This window comes from Anolis carolinensis, chromosome 1 (assembly GCF_035594765.1).
Source record: "Anolis carolinensis isolate JA03-04 chromosome 1, rAnoCar3.1.pri, whole genome shotgun sequence".
Classification (NCBI taxonomy): domain Eukaryota; kingdom Metazoa; phylum Chordata; class Lepidosauria; order Squamata; family Dactyloidae; genus Anolis; species Anolis carolinensis.
In genome coordinates, this window is record NC_085841.1 from 132,283,177 (window position 1) to 132,304,140 (window position 20,964).

Sequence of the window (20,964 nt, forward strand, 5' to 3'; positions counted from 1 at the left end):
AATTAAACAAAGTTTAATTATACCACAGGGATACTTTATGGGCACTGGTACACACACAATAGAAATGCCAGTCATACACACAGGTCTGTCATTACTAATTTAAATGCGACTATCTTTCAATCACACATTACAACATGGATACGGCAAAGCAAGTTGTGAAAAGGATACATGGTGAAGAAAATCTAAGGTCATTTTTTTGGATGTAGAAAGCCCATAATTCCTATGAAACTAGCATACTTTTTTTAAAGTGGCATGGCCTCTAGTTTATTGAATGTATCAGGGGGAGGAATGTGATGATGTTGGAGCAGAGGCCTGAGCACAAGTATGTAGCGTCTCCACGGCAACCCAGCCAGAGTCGGGCCTACAGGACTGTCTGCCAAAGTGAAGGGGATCCCTGTTACAACGTGCCCCTGCGCCCTGTGACGGCAAGGGCCCTGTGTGTGTTGTAACTGTGATATACAGCACAACACTACTCAGAGAAGGCTGTGCATGAGCACAAAGCCCAACTTCTTTTCACACAACAATTCCAGCTCGATCCGAGTCATGTCGTGTCGTATTCTCTGCGGGATGGGATCCTTCTCCCATCTCCATTTCCCCACAAATCCCATGTGCTACATGACAAAAGGGTACTAATAATCCCTTTTTGTGCTATCTTTGACATAAAAGTGTGTGGCAAAGTGAGATAGTGTGGGGGGGGGGGAGTGTATTTATGGATGTGTTATTATGTCAGGCCTTGATTTCCTCCACATACTTGTGTTTAGGATTTCTCACTCGCTGTAGAGCTTTGTGGGCTATGTGTTCTAGCAGGCCTGGGCAAACTTGGGCCTCCAGGTGTTTTGGACGTCAACTCCCCCAATTCCTAACAGCCTCAGGCCCCTGCCTTTTCCCCCTCAGCCACTTGAGCACCTAGAGGGCCCAAGTTTACCCAGGCCTGCATTATAGGGTGGACTGCGTTATAGAAGTAGCAGGAAAAGACTCAGATTTTCAGAGGCCCCTTCTACACTGCTATATAATCTAGATTATCAAACCAGATAATTCACATTATCTGCTTTGCACTGGATTATATGAGTCTACACTGCCATATAATCCAGCTCAAGGCAGATAATCTGGATTTTAGATGGCGGTGTAGAAGGGGCCTGAAAATGGGAGATAAATTAAATTAATTAATGAATTTAAAAAAGCTTCTAGAGCAAATTGTGCTTTTTGCCACAAGAGGGCAACATATATTATTTTCTTTCCTTGTGTGTAGCTTTCTGCAAAAAAAATTTTTTTCCCTCTGATAAAGAAACCCAGCTTGGTTAATTAATAGGATTTATTGCTTGGCAATACTTATTTTTATGGCATTTATTCATCAATCACTTGCACAATATTATGTCTAACATATAGGCTTGCTTTTTTTTTTTTACATTAATAACAGTATAGACTTCTGGGTTGCTGTTAGTTTTCTGGGCTGTATGGCCATGTTCCAGAAGTATTCTGTCCTGACGTTTCACCCACATCTATGGCATATATAGATGTGGGTGAAACGTCAGGACAGAATACTTCTGGAACATGGCCATACAGCCTGGAAAACTCTCAGCAACCCAGTGATTTCTGCCATGAAAGCCTTCGACGACACAGTATAGACTTTTGTTCTTTTGCTAGCAGGATGGTACTTGTGTGTTCCTAAAATACAATCCTAGAAATAGCTCATTCATCAAGCGATACCATAGATATCCAGTTTCTCTGATAACTGAGAAGATTTAGCATCTAATGTTGGCATCTTGAGGCACTTCCAAAGGTCTACCATAAATCCCTGGAGTCTCCTATCGCTGCTATTCATCCTTATTGCTCTTTCAGCTTCACAGCTCCATGCCACAACAACCTCTTTGCTATGTCCTTTTCTTCAGAAATATGTTTCAGATTTTTTAAAAAAGATCCTTGAAACCCCAAACCTCTCTAATTGAGGCATTTTGCTTTGTATGACTAGGAGGAGCATTTTAAAAATAAAGAATAGCTGTATATTGCAGGAACCGGTATCTAACTCAATCAGATTAATTTGATAGATTTCAGACTCTTCCTCTTATAACATTTTAATACAATATGCAAACAGCATGACTTTTTATCATTCTTTTCCCCTACTGCTTTTTAAAACACCTTTGAATGATGAAAAAACCTTAACAGTTTGTGTGTCTTTTTGGTTGCTTTAATAAGTGTATTATCACACCAGATTTTGGAACAATTTCTGCTTTTGATTAAGAGCAATTTGATCTCAATTGAATCTCATGGGATTTTCGCAGCAGGCATAGCAGTGCAATTGTCAAGCTTTCTGGTTATAGAAAATTGACATGGAGGCTTTCATTTTTTCATAGTAAATGACTCAAATGTTGTTTTTAAAATTTTATTTTAGGTGTCCCACGCCTGGATGTGATGGCTCTGGGCACATTACTGGAAATTATGCTTCACATCGAAGGTATGTTTAAAAAAATGTGGGGTTTTTATTACAGTAATTTCTAGTTTGTGGATCATGATGGGCTTGTGCTTAAATCTACAGGCCTTCCGCAAAAGGGCATCAATGATTGTGCATGTCATGTCACATCAGGTTATTTACATAATCATTTTCTCAAGTTACTGGATTTAAATTAGCTTCACAACAGATATAACATAACAATTAGGTACATTATAAACACGATTCAGTTATGAAAACCATTCAATACATTTCCAAATAATTCATTAGCATAAAATAATACTATAATGTGATTGAAACTTCACAATTCACTTAGCCAACTGAGCAAAAAATCACCAGCAGAACATATAAAAATGGCAATATAATAGGAACTAAAATGTAAAAGCTCCCAGAACAGTGACATATTTAACTAAAATAGTAAAGAACATAGATTTTTAAGTGCATAATCCAAACCTAGACCTAGATGACAAACATCATAAAGCACATATTTTAAAATAATGACTGGTTATTCTACAGAAGTACCTAGTAGAGAAGGCCATACACATATCCTTATAACTGCTGGCTGTACAAATATCAGATAATAACAAGGATTCTTAGCTTCTAGATCCTAAGTGATTAACCAACTGTATCCCACCTTCCCATCAGGACAGTAAATTGTGATGCTGGGATTGCCAGTGTTGTCTGGTGGCTATGAGGGTCTAAAAGCTGGGTCATAAATGGGGAAATATTCTACTGCTAATTATAATTTATAGAATTATAGACATTTTAGAAGTTAATTTTATGTTGATATCATTTTACTTATCTGTTGGTTTTTAACTGTTGTATTTGTATTGCTTTGGGCTTGGTCCCATGTTAGTCGCCCTGAGTCCCTTCGGGGTGATAGTGGCGGGATAGAAAAATAAAGCATCATCATTATTATTATTAATTAATTAATTAAGGGCACATTTGATATATCAGTGGTGTACCTTTACTACTATCACCTGATTTTCAAACTTCAGATTCTGTATCCTGCACACACATTTGCATACACAGACAACATTTCCTTATATCATTATAAGAATTCTTGTAAGTGCATTAAAAAAAACAAAGGCATTATCATTTTTAAGAAATATGTTTGAATATGTTGAATACATGGCAGTGATAAAGTATAGGTGACACTATGCAATCTTGGAGTAGAAGATCCACAGCTGTGTCTATATCAGACAAAATAATCCAGAGTAGTTTGCTCTGGAGCTGCCATAGGAGAGCCTCAAAGCCATTTCCAGTCCAGGTGGTCAGATAGGTATCAGTGCATGAGTTTGAAGTAATTCTGTGTTTGCATTTATTTTTTTAACTGGGCTTGACTAAGATCATACAACATGGCATAGCATCTGTTAACAATAAGGGTGTTCTACCTGTACATGAAACAAGCAAAGGCAGAGTTAAGCTCAGAGCAAAATTATTGACACAACCTTCATGATCCACAATAGAAAAAGAAGAGTAAAAAATCTTACACAGTGAGTGAGTTGTGGATTATTTCAGATCCCAGTGTCAATACAGATGGTTATGGCTAGGGGTGTAGTAAGAGTTTTTCTGACTTTCATGAATATTTTGTTGCCCCTTCGTGCCAGTTTACTGACAATGAGAGCATACTCATTCCGTTTTGTTGCAATATGGTGCCTTCAAATACAGCTCGGGATATTTGCATCCCAAAACATTACATTTGCTGGTACAAAATGTACCCACGCAACAAAAAGCATTCAATTTTTATAGCACTTTTTTGTCCTAGTTCAGTTTTTAAAAACTACATTATAGGCAATTATCAGTAAATGTCACTTGAATTTATCAGCCACATGTACTGAAATGCTTTTTCATTACCAGCTATTTTTTCCTATCAGCTGGTTCATGTTCAACACATTCCAAGCCACAACATGCCAAGAGCTTGTGAATTAGTTTAATGTTCCTTTACATATGCTAAAGAACATAATGCACATTATGGGCAGAACTACACAGAACATGCAGCATGGGTCCCCAACCAAATGCAATATCTCTAACTGTCTATGTGTAGAAATACTATATGCGTACAATCTGTATGCATGTGGACTTCCTGTGATCAGGTACCTGCATTTTTCTCAGGTCTACACTGTGTGTACAAGTTGCACATGCACAGGCACAGTCAACCATGCAAGTTAGAAGTGGGCACAGAGGATTTCAAAGGACTGTCAAGTCAGTAGATAACCTGATTTTTATATTAAAATTCCTGTGAAAACAACTATTTCCATGTACAGTATATTATAAGTGATAAAGATAATTTGGAACTATGTAAGATAGGCATAGATAATAGCAGGTGCCAAAATGTCTGGACTTAATGTTTGTTGCCAATTGCTACAGAGCAACAGGTACTTCGATACGAAGGACCAGATTTAGCAATATTAAGTCAAGTGTTAGGACTGTTTTGAATTCATAATAGTAATGAGTACCTTTGATAGTGATGAATTTGTTCCGTAATGACAGACATTTTGACATGAGGGAAACAAAACAAAATTGAATATCAATATTATGCAATAAAGTTTGAATTGTTTTTATTAATTAATCTGTTTTCAAATAATGCATTTTATTTGTTTCTTTGATTAGATGCTTTTTTGTAGTAAAGAAAACATTAAAATCTTATATGTTAATCAATAATACCGCAGAAAGGAACGAAACACGTTTTCCCATCTGTAATATTGTTTTGAAAATAATATAATGCATTATGAGCTTCCTCTGTTGGCTGAATATTGTACATCCTCATTAATGTACAATCAATGTTATCCTTCATTTAACAAACTATACTCAACCTTCCACATTTGCTAAGGTTAGGGCACAATATCCCCACAAAAATGAAAAGCCACAAATAATAAAATGGTTTGGGGTTTTTTTTACCTGAAAGTATACCTGTCAGATTTCTCCAGCATAATTCTATTTTCAGTTTCTTTCTAGGTCCCCTTGCATAACTTTATAATTTTGAGCAATTTCTCTAGGAATCCTGGAGGATCTAGAGATTCTTAGAGAAATCATTTTTAATTAAATATGTGAACTATCAAATCCACAAAGGTCAAATCTGCAAATGTGTGTGTGTAAGCAAAAACATTTGCAACCTTCTAGAAGTCACTGGAAAGCGTCTTCAAAAATTCACCCAGAAACATTTTTTAAATTTCTCCATATACAACCTTCCTTATTTTGGTAGTCAAACGTATAGATCTATGCTCTATTTTTAAAGGTTTGCTAAGTGAGATATACCTGTATTGTTATTAGTAGTATCATATGTATCATTATTCTTACTTATATATTGTCTTTTCCTCAGTTTAGGACTCAAGGCAACTGACAATAGTTAAAACACACAAAAATTAACAGCAACAGTTAAAAAGCCTTTAAAGCATCATAAAATTAAAACCCATTAAAATAAATTACATACAACAAATATAAGTGCAGTACATTATACAAGGTCTGTTTCCCCTGAAAAATCAATTTTCAAAGTCTTGCTGGAATAAAAAGAGTTTACTTACTTATGGAAAGATTACAAGGATGGTGTCAACCAGTCTTTCTGGGGAGGGAGTTCCAGAGCCTGGGAACAGCCACTGAGGAGGTCCTCTGCTGTGTTCCTACAAGACATACCTTTGAAGGATGTTGGGACAGAGAGAAAGACCATCCCAGAAGATTTCAAAGCATGGGCTTGTTCATATATCATTTGTCTTGAACTAAATACATGGATTCAGGAAGGAGGCTGCAATAATTTTTGTACAAAGTGTGTACTTCATTAGAAGCGTCTTTGTTATATTTAGATATATATGGAGTTCCATCTTGAAATGTTTTCTTTCACTCAGTCTTTCTGGTTGTCCACGAGCAAAGAAAAGTGGGATCAGGATAGTACAAAGTAAAGAAGATAAGGAAGATCAAGAACCAATTAGGTAAGTATAGTTCTAAGCAGCTCCATATATGTGTGTGCCTTAATTCGTTAATCTGTATCTTCACCCGAAATCTCAGTAACAACCCCAGACACCTTTATATACATTTGTGGTTTAAGTTGGTTGCACTGAATCCATGAGACTTCATAAATGCATGAGTAAAATTTTCACCATCTAGACTGTTCAATTTCTTATCAAGTATTTCTACTGAAAACAAGTACACATTTTTGTCTATAAACTGGTGAGGTAGTATGGGTTGTTTTACAATGATTTTTTTTACTCATGGTTATCTTACATGTCAGCAAATAAATGGCTTAGCCAGGCACAGCTATAATCTAGAGAAGAACTCCTCAAAATAGTGGCCCTTGGACTGGTTTCAATGAATGATGACACATACGGTAACAATCCCTGACACTCTGAGGAAAAAATGCTGTTCAAGCAGCTTAGATAACCTGAGAAATACGGATCGAGTGTCCCATGATTTCTCTTTTTTTAGTCAACAGCAGGACAATTGTGCATGTGGATTAGCTACCCTGTTTTCCCCAAAATAAGACATCCCCAGAAAATAAGACCTAGTAGAGGTTTTTCTGAATTGCTAAATATAAGGCCTCCCCTGAAAGTAAGACCTAACAAAGTTTTTGTTTGGAAGCATGCCCAACGAACAGAACACTAGAGCATGCAGGATCGGTAAATGTACGTACCATAGAGTGTTGTACATGGAAATATTGATAGTAACAAGAAATTCTTGATAGGATTCACAGTTTGTCTGGTTATGCTGGTTTGTGATGACAACTACTGTACAGTATATAATAAAAGTTCATTTTTTTTGTTCAACAATAAATCTGAATTCTTCTTCATGGAAAAATAAGATCCCCTGAAAGTAAGACCTGGCGCATCTTTAGGAGCAAAAATTAATATAAGACACTGTCTTATTTTCGGGGAAACACGGTAGCTCCATTAAATAATACCTTCTGTCTTTTCTTAGAGAATGCCATAGTGGTGTAGTTTCAGTCACTGGATGGTTCAGCACATACTCTTGTGTGTTTCATAACAGAAATGTTAAAACTTCATATTTTAATAGAGAACCAGTGTAGTATAGAGCACTGGAGCATGACCCTGGAGACTAGTATTCAAAGCACTGGACTGTGGTTCTAGAGATCAGAATTAAAATCTGTTTCCATGAAAACAAAACTGCCCTAGATGGTGATTTATCATTCCATTATGTTGACATTACATTTACGTATAGTTTATTGTGAGTATGTTCTTAATTTCTTGATCATCTTTATGTCTGTGTTAACTTCTTATTCATTTTGTTGATACTGTGATGCATGCTTGTTCTTTTTTTTATGTGAGATTTATTTTGACTTTGTTGTAGAGGCTGCCAGGTATATGATGGCAAGACAATAAAGTTTATTTCATCTATCTGCTATCCAGATGTCCAGTTCCTGGTTGTGATGGCCAGGGTCATATAACTGGGAAATATGCATCACACCGTAGTGCATCAGGGTGTCCTCTAGCTACTAAAAGGCAAAAGGATGGGTATTTGAATGGTTCCCAGTTCTCTTGGAAATCTGTGAAGACAGAAGGCATGTCATGTCCAACCCCAGGATGTGATGGCTCAGGACATGTCAGTGGTAGTTTTCTTACCCATAGGAGGTGAGTAATTGTACTTTTTGTATAGATTTAAATAAGCATGACCTCTATTGCTATCAGTGTATGTGTTTATTTTCATTGTTATTTGATTTTTTATGTTTGAAACACTAGTCAGATATTTAGATAAGAAGCTGGATGAAACTTCTTGCATCCCAGTCATAACAATGAGTCATAGGCCAGAATGAAGCCTCCGGTGGCACAATGGGTTAAACCCTTGTGTTGGGAGGACTGCTGACCACGAGGTCAGCAGTTCGAATCTGGGGAGAGCAGGTGAGCTCTCTGTCAGTTCCATCTCCCCGTTCGGGGACATGATAGAAGCCTCCCACAAGGATGATAAAGTATCAAACTTCCGGGTGTCCCCTGAGCAATATCCTTGCAGATGGTCAATTCTCTCATACCAGAAGCAACTTGCAGTTTCTCAAGTCACTCCTGACACAGAAAAAAATAGGCCAGAATCCAATTGTATACTTCTGCCAAATAACACTGCTTCCACCTAAATTAAGAAAAAAGCCCACCCTCCTGCAACTTCCTTCCCACCATAAAACCTGGTTAAAAGGGTTGAGTAACCTTCTGAAGCACATGTTTTGGTTCCAGATAGGACTGAAATGTGGAGCAAAGATTGGGGAGAAAAAGAAGGGACTCAGTACCAGAATATGGTGTTTAATCTTGTCACTATAGACTGTTATTTTAACAATAAGGTCCCTATACTGTTATTGTTTACTTAAGGCCAATTAACCTGAAAGTTTCTTGTGCAAGCCTTTGGTTTTCTGTAAATATGACATACAGAGGACTCCATTGTGTAAAGACAGTTTTGCAAGGCCCCTTTCACTTCCGTAAGCGTAGCACACCCTCTATATGCTAAAGCATATAAGGAGCTGAAGTTCTCAGAACTCAAAATTAGGGAGATTCAGATATTCAGATCTAACACAGAAGTTGCTACCAGTTTCAGAAACCACATTTATTTAGGGCCTTCACATGACATTGTGGACACAGCACTGACTCAAAGAAACTGCCCCTTTAGAAGTTTCAAATATGTAAAGGAATCCCCACTACCCAAATGTAATATTATATTGCTTTAGGGGGTTCATGGTGCTTCATCATGCACTTTTTTAGGACCTTCATCTTATAAGCCTGCATATTCATACAAATTTATCTGAATCCGAAAAACTGAACTCAGTTTGAGATCAGACTCATTCTCAACCATACACTTCCATTTATTTTATTAATTTCCTTCTGAACGAGAACTGATACCTTATGGTTGTACTGTACCGTGCTTCACTTCTCTAAATGTATTTCAACTTGAAAGTTCTGAAATACCATAGTGTTGAAGATACTCAATGGAAAATGAGTTCACCTAACATAAGACTTCCAACCTGTTGTGCTTCTGCAGAACAATTTCTGTTTGCTCATTAGCACTGCCTTGATAATAATGCCAAAGAACTGTCAAGAAGCTGTTGACACTTCATTATGGTAACTTTTGATTATAAGGACATGTTCTATGAACATACGCATTTCCAAATGTTATCCTTAATGCAAAATGTTTTGAAACACAATCTCCTGGAGGAAGGAAAACACAAGATTTTGTTGGTTATTGTTCTTTATAGGTGTGCATACAAAGTTCTGCACCTTTTGATATATCGGAGCTCGGAATGGGACTTTCAAAAAGAAATGTATTCCTTACTTGTGAAAAGCCCCCAAGCAACAACATATTCCCAGCCTGCAGAGCCTTATGTTGCATTACTAATACTGTTACATCTTCTAATAGGGTGATTTTCTCATTTTATATTACAATTAGTATTTTTCATCAGAAAGTCTATATGGGATTAGATTAGATTCCTTCTAGCATTCTGCTGCTGCTCAGTCGTATAGTCGTTTCCGACTCTTCATGACCTCATGGACCAGTCCATGCCAGAGCTCCCTGTCGGCTGTCGCCGCCCCCAGTTCCTTCAAGGTCAAGCCAGTCATTTCAAGGATCACATCCATCCATCTTGCCCTTGGTCGGCCTCTCTTCCTTTTTCCTTCCATTTTCCCCAGCATCGTGGTCTTTTCCAAGCTTTCCTGTCTCCTCATGATGTGGCCAAAATACTTCAGCTTTGCCTCTAATATCCTTCCCCTCCAGTGAGCAGTCGGGCATTATATCCTGCAGGATGGACTGGTTGGATTTTCTTGCAGTCCAAGGCACGCTCAGGATTTTCCTCCAGCACCAGAGTTCAAAAGCGTCTATCTTCCTTCGCTCAGCCTTCCTTATGGTCCAGCTCTTGCAACCATAGGTTACTATGGGGAATACCATTGCTTTGACTATGCGGACCTTTGTCTCTGCTCTTCACTATTTTATCAAGATTGGCCATTGCTCTCCTCCCAAGAAGTAGACTTCCTGGCTGTAGTCTGCATCTGCAGTGATCTTCATGCCTAGAAATATAAAGTCTGTCACTGCCTCCACGTTTTCTCCTTCTATTTGCCAGTTATCAATAGGTGCAGTTGCCATGATCTTGGTTTTCTTGATGTTTAACTGCAACCCAGCTTTTGCACTTTCTTCTTTCACCTTGGTGATAAGGCTCCTCAGCTCTTCCTCACTTTCGGCCACCAGAGTGGTATCATCTGCATACCTAAGGTTGTTAATGTTTCTTCCAGAAATTTTAACTCCGGCCTTGGAATTATTAAGCCCCACACGTCGCATTTGTTCTGCGTACAAGTTGAATAGGGAGGGTGAAAGTATGCAGCCCTGCTGTACTCCTTTCCTTGAACCAGTCTGTTGTTCCGTGATCTGTTCTTACTGTGGCTGCTTGGTCTTTATACAGATTTCTCAGGAGACAGACAAGGTGACTTGGTATCCCCATACCACCAAGAACATGCCATAGTTTATTACGATCCACACAGTCGAAGGCTTCAGAATAGTCAATAAAACAGAAGTAGATGTTTTCCTGAGACTCCCTGGCTTCCTCCATTATCCAGCGGATATTGGGAATTTGGTCTCTCGTTCCTCTGCCTTTTCTGAACCCAGCTTGGACATCTGGCAACTCTCGCTCCATGTAGTGCTGGAGTCTGCCTTGCAGGATCTTGAGCATTACCTTACTGGCATGGGAAATAAGTGCCACTGTACAGAAGTTTGAGCATTCTTTAGCATTTCCCTTTTTTGGTATGGGGATATAAATTGATTTTTTCCAATCTTGTGTTTTCCACATTTGCTAGCATTCTAACCACTTGCTTTTTGTAGTGTTTTTGTTCAATTTAATCAGCATCTGGTATCCTGTTCTGCTCTGAGTAGTGTAGAATGCTTGTTTTCAAGTTTAAAGGTATTCAAGTTACATTCAAGCACTGTGGAATGTATTATAAAACCTTTGAACCTTCCCAGTTTTAGGTGTTCTAGGGAGAATTAAAAAAGAGAGGAAGGATCACTTCCACTCAGGCCCGGCCCAACACGGCACGCTGGCCACGCCCCCGCGTTGGGCGCCACCTTCCCAGGGGCGCTATTGAACCCCTGGGAGGCGGGGCCACACCTGGCGGAGGCGGGGCCATGTGACGTGGAGGCATGGCCAAGTCTGGCCCCGCCTCCCGCGGGGCGCGCCATGGCGCAGCCAGGCCAGGGCGCACCTCGCGGGAGGCGGGACCGGCCACGCCTCCCATGGCGCGCGCCCGCTACAGCAGGAGTCCTTTCAGGCTGCGGCCTGGAAGAACTCCTGCCGCAGCTTGGCTGCGCCAGAGCGCACCCCGCGGGAGGCGGGACCGGTCACGCCTCCCATGGCGCGCGCCCGCTGCAGCGGGAGTCCTTTCAGGCTGCGGCCTGGAAGAAATCCTGCTGCAGCTTGGCTGCGCCAGGGCACACCCCGCGGGAGGCAGGACCAGCCACGCCTCCCACGGTGCGCGCCCGCTGCAGCAGGAGTCCTTTCAGGCTGCGGCCTGGAAGAACTCCTGAGGGCCGCAGCTTGGTTGCGCCAGGGCGCGCGCAGCAGGAGGCGGGGCCACGTTTGGCCCCGCCTCCCGCGCCGCGCACCCTGGCCCTGCCTCCAACGCCGCCCGCGCTGCGGGAGGCGTGGCCGCCCGGCGTTGGAGACGGGGTTAGGGCGTGGGGGGCGGGGCCAGTCCTGGCCACGCCTCCTGCAGCACAGGGGAGGGGGCGCAAAAAATTTTTTGCATACCCCTTTGAATTTCCTCGGGCCGGTCCTGCTTCCACTGAACTAACTGGTTAATGAAAGATTGAACTAAAAACAGTCAAGCTTCTGACAAAATAAGTTAAAGATAGAAGATAAAATCTTTTTAGAAACAAACATAGAAAAATAGCTACATGGAAATAAGCTACAGTCATATGGAAAAGAGCTGTAGAAGACAGAGTAGCACTCTGAAGGTTGTACGTGTGTGTGTGCCTTCAAATCATGGGGCAACTTACAGTGACCCTATGGATTTGTAGAGTTTTCTTTTCTTAAGCAAGGCAGGGAAGATTCAGAGGTAGTTTGCCTTTGAAGTATAGTCCATAGCACCAGTATTTGTTGCAACCTCCCATACAAATGCCAAGCAAAGGTGATCCTGCTTAGCTTTCAAGATCAGACAGAACCTGCATAGGATATTTAGGCCCTATTCTGAGCGTTATCTTAAAAAAAATTACTCATTTTTGCTGAAAAAACCCTAGTTTCTGCCAGAAGTTTATTAGTGCACTCTCTGAAAGCACTCAGTTCTGGCTCGCTGAAATCTAGCCTATTCCTGCTGAAAGAAAGCCCTAAGCCGCCCTGAGTCCCCTGATGGGTGAGAAGGGTGGGGTAGAAGTGATGATGTAATAAAGAGAGCTTCATTAGCCTGGCTCTCCTGCCTCATATCTTGCAGCAGAACAGAGACCTTCATTCCTTCTATAGCAGGCATGGGCAAACTTCAGCCCTCCAGGTACTTGGGATTTTAATTCCCACAATTTCTAACAGCCCGTTGGAGATTCACAAAAGGCCACACCTGAAAGCAATATACTATATTGTTGAATAGAAATATACAAAGTACAGCAGCACACCAGCCTGGTCTGTTTGATAGCTGTTTGTCCCTAAGTTAAATCCTTTCACAATATCACTAATCTGACAAAGGAAAGAAACAGCCTAATTCACCTTGATGCCCTGCACCAAACCATGTGAATATTCGTAGTAGAGCATGAAGACTGTAAATCAGGAAGCTTGTATGAAAGCCAAAATAAGGTTTACCAGGCATTAGAGCATTTGAAAATGAGCTAAAGTAGGATTACAGACTAATCCCACTTGTAACCTGAGACCTATGATTCGGGATAGTTATAAAGGCCTTCTATCTGATGTGAGATGAGGCGTATTATCCTATCACAGACACTGAATAATCTGGTGAAATGCTGTTTCTCTTCAGAGGAATTATTTTTAGAACAATGGATGACTGCAGGGGTTGGAAAAGTTTTGCCTTTAATTTCAAAGAGGCTAAAGACAAATTATTCATAGATTTTCTTCATAGTGAATACCCTCTCTTTTCCTGGAACCAGTTATGTATTATCCCACGCTGCATTAATTACCTTTTATTCATGACAAAAATGCCATCTCGCAACTTTTATAATAGTTTTTGTAGTCATATTGGGAAAAACAGATTACAGACTGGTCTGCCCACACCAGAATATTGTAATTATGATTCCCAGATTTCTTTAGAGATTTCGTTACACCTACATTTTCATAAATCAAATATATTGTCAGGATTGGCATGTTCCATTCTCCTCATTTGGGTGCGTGTACACACACACACACACACACAGAGTGTTCATTATGTTTTCCATCTTAGGTCTTTAAATCATTCGACAGACCTTGGTTATGAGGCACCAGGAATGGAGTATAGGCCTAGGGAGGCTTGCTGCAGGATATTAAACATTGTCTCTATTGCATTTCCTATAGTGCAGCACTAAAGAGCTGTTTCTGGTAAAACTATGGTTAACTTGGAAAATGGTTTATATTCTGTCAAAATTCAAAAAAATTCAGATCATTTAAGCAATAGGAGACTTGCTAAATCAGACAAAAGGACACTCCACATATTGTTTGACTCCAGCTCCCATCATCCTTGATCATTAGCTATGTTGTCTGGAACGGATGGGAACCAGACAGTTGAAAATTGGGACTTACCTGATGTAGTAGCAGAATAGTCATATAAGTTTGAGAAATATTGCTAGCCAGTGCAGAAGTCTCGGCAGAACTGGATCCCTTATGCAACTACTGCAAAACCCTAGCTGAGAATTCATTGCCAAAGAAAACCTTAAAGAATTCATGGCGTCACCAGAATTCAACAAGAAATTTGAATGCAAATAAGCATACACAACAAACAACAGAATCTGAGGAGTGTTAAATTCCAAAGAGAGAACTTGTCCGGGAAGAGTACCTTTTTATTCAGAAACTATCAGCATATCAGTAGCATTTTCAGTAGCACTATTCCCCTAGAAACATTAGCTAACAGATTTATCATCAATGGCCTATTATGATTAATAGCTTTTTCCTTTCCTGTTGTTTACAGTCTGTCCGGATGCCCCAGAGCTACATCAGCAATGAAGAGAGCAAAACTGTCAGGAGAACAAATGCTTACAATAAAGCAGCGGGCTAGCAATGGTAAATAGTTAATTGTTCTGGATACCAGAGACTGAAATATTACTGTTACTTTATTTTTGTCTATGGCAGCAATTTACTTTTCTTGCTATTCTTACTAAGTCCTTCTGAATGTAATTTTGGAGTTCTTTTAGAATGTGTCATCGTAATGTACAGTCAGAGGTATTTTTCTGCTACTGGTAGTACCTGAGTTCTTTTTATCATCTGTAAGTACAGTACAAAGGCAGAGAGAATGCATGAGATAAGTAATAAAGTGAAAACTCCATGTACAGCACAGTCCTATGACCTTCTACTCAGATGCAAGCCATACCACGTTCAATTGGACTTATTTTAAAGACAACATACATAGAGCTGCAGAATGCCTTGACTTGAAATTTGCTAGAGTTCATTTGAAATCATAAGGGATGGAGCGGAAGTGGTGCTGTCAGAAGGAAGAGTACAGAAATCTGTTTGTGCCAGTTCAGGAGCTTGGATCTATGTCTGGATCCACCACATTCAATTTTTGGCAGATAGAAAGCATATTTTCCCTCTGCAAAATAAATGTCTGGCCAACTGGAGTTCAAAAATTGTAAACTAGAGAGGGGGAATGGATATATATCTTCTGCAGTACCAATAATTTCACAATTTCAGAGATAACAAACCAAGGGTTATGAACTATTTTCCTGTGCCCTTTTTGTTGGCACAGAGACAATATGGTTGTTTTCATGCACATCTGTCTTAGTTCACAGGTGGCTGTAAACAGAATCACAGAAGAAAAAAGCCCAGGCTGCCTATATGCGTGAACTTTATCATTTCTTGCTTTTCCACTCTACAGATGAATCTGTATGACTATGAGCCTTGAACTAGCACATTCTCTCAACTTTCTTTTGCACAAGAAAGAAGACTGGAAACATCCACTTCCAATTTTAAACAAACAACTAGTCCCTTGGCATCTGAACTCAAAGAACAAACTGTGATAACAAAAAATAAAATGGGACTGAGTCAGACAAATCAGCAACAAGCAAACTTGCAGTGTCCAGATTTCAGATGTCAGAGGAATGTCCATCTTGTTTAAAAGAAGTAGTACATGCTTCATGAAAAAGTAGCAATGGGGAAGGAAGCATATTAACTCAAGGGTTACTAGAGATCATCCATGTAGCAAGAAGCCATGGTCTCCCATTGCACCTGAAGTAGCCAATGGTCAAGGAGACTGTTTTGTCATAATAGCCTATTTACTTCTTTCTCTACTCTTTGCACATACTTTTAAATGGTTCAGTTTATACAGTTCATTATTGGGCTTGTCCCCATGTAAGCCGCCCCGAGTTCCTTCAGGAAGATGGAGGCGGGGTACAAAAATAAAGTTATTATTATTGTTGGTCCAGTTTATCCTAATTCCAAAGTTCCTACTTTGTGGGACAACTCTGATACACAAAGCATTTCCACATTATGCTTATTTACTGAACTTGCTCCCAGTTCCAAAAGAAGGGATAAGCTTATTTCAAGAAAGGTTTTGTGCAAACAGCCAAAGTTTGAATTGAAAGCACTGAGTGAACCCAAATTAATGACTGTATAAATGCATTTGTATGGCAACTTTTAGGACATAGTGGAAGAATAACTGCTGTCTGCAGCTCCACTGTTCACAGAGTACTGCAGTATTAAATGCTAGCTACTCTACTTTTTTATTTTACTGAGTTTAATCTCAGCCTGGAAACTGATTCTTGGTCCTTGAAGACTACTCATATATTATGTCCAACTTCCTTCATTGACTATTATAGAGTTGAGGAGTGAGTGGCTGATCTAGTTAATGTTATGTTCTATTTGTAACTCTTCCATGTTTTCCTTGTGCTGCTTCTACCTTTTTCTTTCCACCCAAAATCTGTTGAGGTGGAAAATAGCTGCAGAACCAACCACAATTACGTAGCTCAGATTTAATTTATTTATTGGATGTCTCCTTTTTACTGAACAGGTATAGAAAATGATGAAGAAATTAAACAATTAGATGAAGAAATAAAAGAATTAAATGAATCCAACACCCAGATGGAGGCTGATATGATTAAACTCCGGACTCAGGTAACAATGTTATGAAGCCCTAAATTCAATGGCCTTCTACACAACTTGAATTGTATACAACCTGATTGGATATACAGTAGATACAGTTACATTACAGATACAGATATGGGTTACTTGTAGAAAAACACAGTGCTCTCAGATTGGATTTTGCCAGGTTTTGCCAGTTGTTGCTTTCAGGTTTGCTGATTTCATTCTTTTGGGACATTTTTGGGTCATACCTAGGTCAATTACAAAATGAGCTTGGGTTGCTAAAGTGGTCCTATGGATTAGAAAGTAATTTTGTTCCCAAAATGTAGTATTATAGGGCAATTTCACTGGGGCACTATAGCACTCTAAAGAAATTAGAAGACATGAATGGAGAATAGAAGAGAACATATTGTTATCAAGGTTATGAATAGACTGTTGCAGCTTGTACTGGAAATTGCCAGAAAATACATATATCCAAGACATTTGAATACTTAAAAAAGAACTAGAGCAACTAACGTTAACATCTTTGACAAACCCCCAGCACATTTGTACCACGCAAAGGAGCCCATATTTTCTTTTTTCAAGTGGTTTTATTACATCAAAATCATTCAGAATATTAGAAAGTCAACTATGATGGCTAAAGACATTTTCTATTTTATATGTTCTCCCAACATCACCATCAAAACTATCATGTCAAGATGAGTTTTGTGCTTTATAGATACATGCAGTCTTTGTAAGTTAAGCCATAGATTTGGCTGGAGGATAAGCAGACCTAGTGGCATTAACAGCTGCAATATTCTACCCATTCTATCCACGTTAATGCACAGTATAATAAGGGTCAAACTACACATGACTTTCGTTACAATTCTCAGTCACATCCTTCAACTGTTTGTGTCTTCTTCATCCTGAAAATCAAAGCAAAATTGCAGAATCTAGTGTAGAATCAAAATACAAGCAAATAAGAGCTGGTTGGCTGGCTTGGAGTATTATGGCCTGGTCACTAATTATAATTTTCAAGTCTGCATTGCTATATTTATATTTAGAATTAAGTAAAACAGGTATGATTTAGGAGGAAGGGGCAAACGGGTTTGCCCCAGACATCAATTGTTCCAGTGGCCACTCTGCTTGCAAACTTGACAGATTTCAGATTAAATGGCTGCTGGAATAGGTAGGTCGCTAGCAGAATCAGATGGATGGGAGAGAAAGTGTTGGGTGTCATCAGCATATCGGACAGCACCACATTCCCAAACTCTGTATAACCTCTCCCATTGAACACATCCTTCACATTATAGCAAAGAAAGAAAGGGAAAGTCCTCTGTGTGTTTGTTTTACCTTATCCCAAAAGTAGGGAGGCAAAACAGGACAGGTAGGAGAATGAACATGTGCAGAATAAAGACTTAAAGTGAGTTACTTCCTCTGGTTTAACATAACAGTTTTTCTGGATGGGCAATATCAGTAGAAGGTTTATTTATTGAGCATTTGGTTTGTCATAGAAGTCTTGAAAGTGTGGAAGACATCCTGATTCCCTCTCCCTTTCCCCCGCATTGAAGCTTTTACTGTACAAAGTGAAATGGGGCAATCTATGGAATAACGTAACCATTCCCCTGACCACCTGTTGAGTTTTCATACAACAGCTAGCTATGTGAAGCATAGGACAAATCCACTTTTTCCATCTGCACCATCTACATGCCCATAGGCTTAGTAACTTTGATTAGAGAAAAACAGGCCTTATCATTTCAGGAATAGCCAGGAGGATTCATGACAAAATACCCCCTTCCCCCTTTTCCTTACAAAAAAAATACACACTTAACATAGACAAAAATTAATATTTCAGTTTGCAAGAAAATGGGTAGTACAGGTTAAGCATCCCTTATTCAAAATTCCAAAATTTGAAATCCTCCAAAATCTAAAATTGTCATGTGTGGCTGAGATCGTGATGCCTTTGTATTTTTAATCATTCGATGAACATAAACTTTGTTTCATGCACAAAATTATTTTAAATGTGGATAAAATTACCTTCAGGCTATGTGTGTAAGATGGATATGAAACATAATTTAATTTCCTTCTCCTCCTCCTCCTCCTCCTCCTCCTCCTCCTCCTCCTCCTCCTCCTCCTCCTCCTCCTCCTCCTCCTCTTCTCCTCTTCCTCTTCTTATGTTTATTTATTTCCTGCTTTTTCTCTCCCATCCATAAGTGGCTAACATTAAAAGCATTACAATACAATTTAAAATATACAAATATTAAAACAGTATTAAACATCATAAATATTAAAACCAATTCAGATTAAATCCATAAAAACATATAAAACCACAGCAGCTCCTGACATGATCTTTAAAACCTTCTTCTTTAAAAGCTTGGCTGGATAAAAAGGTTTTAGCCTGCCACTGGAAGGACAGCAGGGAGGAGGCCATTCTGGCAGGGAGTTCCAGAGTCATGGGCTAGTCACCAAGAAGGCTCGCTCCCTCGTTCCCACCAACCAAGCTTTATATGGAGGTAGGACCGAGAGAAGGGCCTCTCCTGAAGATCTCAGGGCCCGAGCAGGTTCATACAAGGGGATGTAGTCAGCCAAATAGCCTGGACCTGACCAGTCTAGGGCTTTAAAGGTCATGACCAGCACTTTGAATTGTGCCTATAAACAGACTGGCAGCCAATGGAGCTGCTGCAACGGGGAGGGGGGGGTTCTCCACTCTCTGTAGCCAGCCCCGGTTGGTTCCTTGGACCAACTGAAGTTTCCGAGCCCTCTTCAGAGGTAGCCCCACGCGTATTACAGTAATCCAGATGGGATGTAACTAAGGCATGCACCACAGTGGCCAGATCTGGCTTCTCAGGGAACAGGCACAGTTGGTGCACAAGTTTTAATTGTGCAAAGGCCCTCTTAACTACTCCAGGAGGAGTCCCCAAACTGAAGACCTGTGTCTTCAGTTTGTGTCTGGAGTGTAACCCCATCCAGCACTGGCTGAATCCCTATTTCCTGATCTACCTTCCAACTGACCAGGAGTACCTCTGCTTTGTCTGGATTAAATTTAAACGTGTTTTCCCTCATCCAGTCCATTATTGATGACAGGCATTCATTTAGGGTTAGAACAGCTTCCTTGGCATTTGGTGGAAAGGAGTAGTAGAGTTGAGTGTCATCTGCATATATGTGGCACTGTATTCCAAAACTTCAGATGACCTTTCCCAGTGGTTTCATGTATATGTTAAACAAAATGGAACCTTGAGGAACCTCTAATCTCAATGGCCAGGGGTTCGAATAGAAATCCTCATCACCACCTTCTGGATACGGAGCTCCAGGAAGGACCGGAACCACTGTAAGACAGTGCCTCCCAGTCTCATTGCAGCGAGACAACCCAGAAGGGGATACCATGATCAATTGCACTGAAAGCAGCTGAGAGGTCCAGGAGAACCAACAAGGACACACTCCCCCTGTCTAGCTCTCTTCATAGGTCATCCACCAAACCAAAGCTATCTCTCTTCCACAAGATATCTTAGTATGTACATATATGCAAATACAGATATTCCAAAATCTGAAAGAATCCCAAATGCAAAACCCTTCTGTTCACAAGCATTTCAGACAAGGACTATTCAACCTGTTCTTGGAGAAAAGTCCCATAAATAATGATAGACACAAGTATAGAGCCTATCAAAATATTGGATACTTAGTGCAAATTATCAGAAAAAAGTCTAGTTATTATTTGTAATATAAATTGGAGCCAATGTCCCGAATCATATTTCTAAACCAATTCCTTTATTAAGGATAGAACTTTCTAACAGATTCTAATTGCATGATCAGTGCTTCAGATTATAAAGCATGGGTGGTAAAATGAGATTGCCCCTCCTGCTCATACTAAGGCTATATGTACTATAAAGGCTGCCTTTACACTAATTTTGATAAATTAAATCTGGGTATATATTTAATATAAGCAAAGCAAATGCTCAGTCATCTCACATAATGGCTTTCATCTAAAATTCCTGTGACTGCAACTCTGTTTATAGATGTCCCTGCTGAAGGAAGGGGGATCGAATAACAAAATACAGGACCTTAGTTTTTCACTTCTAGAGTTTTTAGCCACATATCACATTGTCTACCCATTTGTTCCTTTTAGATTACCACAATGGAGAGCAATCTGAAGACGATAGAAGAGGAGAACAAAGTAATTGAGCAACAAAATGAGTCTCTTCTTCACGAATTGGCCAATTTAAGCCAGTCTTTAATTCATAGTCTAGCTAATATCCAGCTACCGCATATGGTAAGTGACTGAGGGCACACGTTAAGGAATTTGGCAGTCTCCTTCACCTCATGCAGTAGATGTCTTTCTGTTTTTATGTTTATGGCTCCTCAACCAGATGGAGAT

General features: G+C 39.7%; 1 protein-coding gene across 25 annotated transcripts in view; it reads left to right on the forward strand.

The window, feature by feature from the left end:
- Nucleotides 1-20,964, forward strand: part of myt1l (myelin transcription factor 1 like) — a 410,971-nt gene that overhangs the window by 386,922 nt on the left and 3,085 nt on the right. For 19 of the 25 annotated variants that reach the window (XM_062982546.1, XM_062982551.1, XM_062982520.1 and 16 more), the window contains 7 exons: nucleotides 2,390-2,452; nucleotides 4,562-4,651; nucleotides 6,289-6,372; nucleotides 7,804-8,025; nucleotides 14,509-14,600; nucleotides 16,543-16,646; nucleotides 20,716-20,859. In XM_062982546.1, coding sequence (XP_062838616.1) covers nucleotides 2,390-2,452; nucleotides 4,562-4,651; nucleotides 6,289-6,372; nucleotides 7,804-8,025; nucleotides 14,509-14,600; nucleotides 16,543-16,646; nucleotides 20,716-20,859 — 799 coding nt within the window. Of the gene's footprint in view, nucleotides 1-2,389; nucleotides 2,453-4,561; nucleotides 4,652-6,288; nucleotides 6,373-7,744; nucleotides 8,026-14,508; nucleotides 14,601-16,542; nucleotides 16,647-20,715; nucleotides 20,860-20,964 lie in introns of those variants that run through there. The other 6 variants (XM_062982533.1, XM_062982607.1, XM_016996998.2 and 3 more) reach the window with 3 other exon arrangements.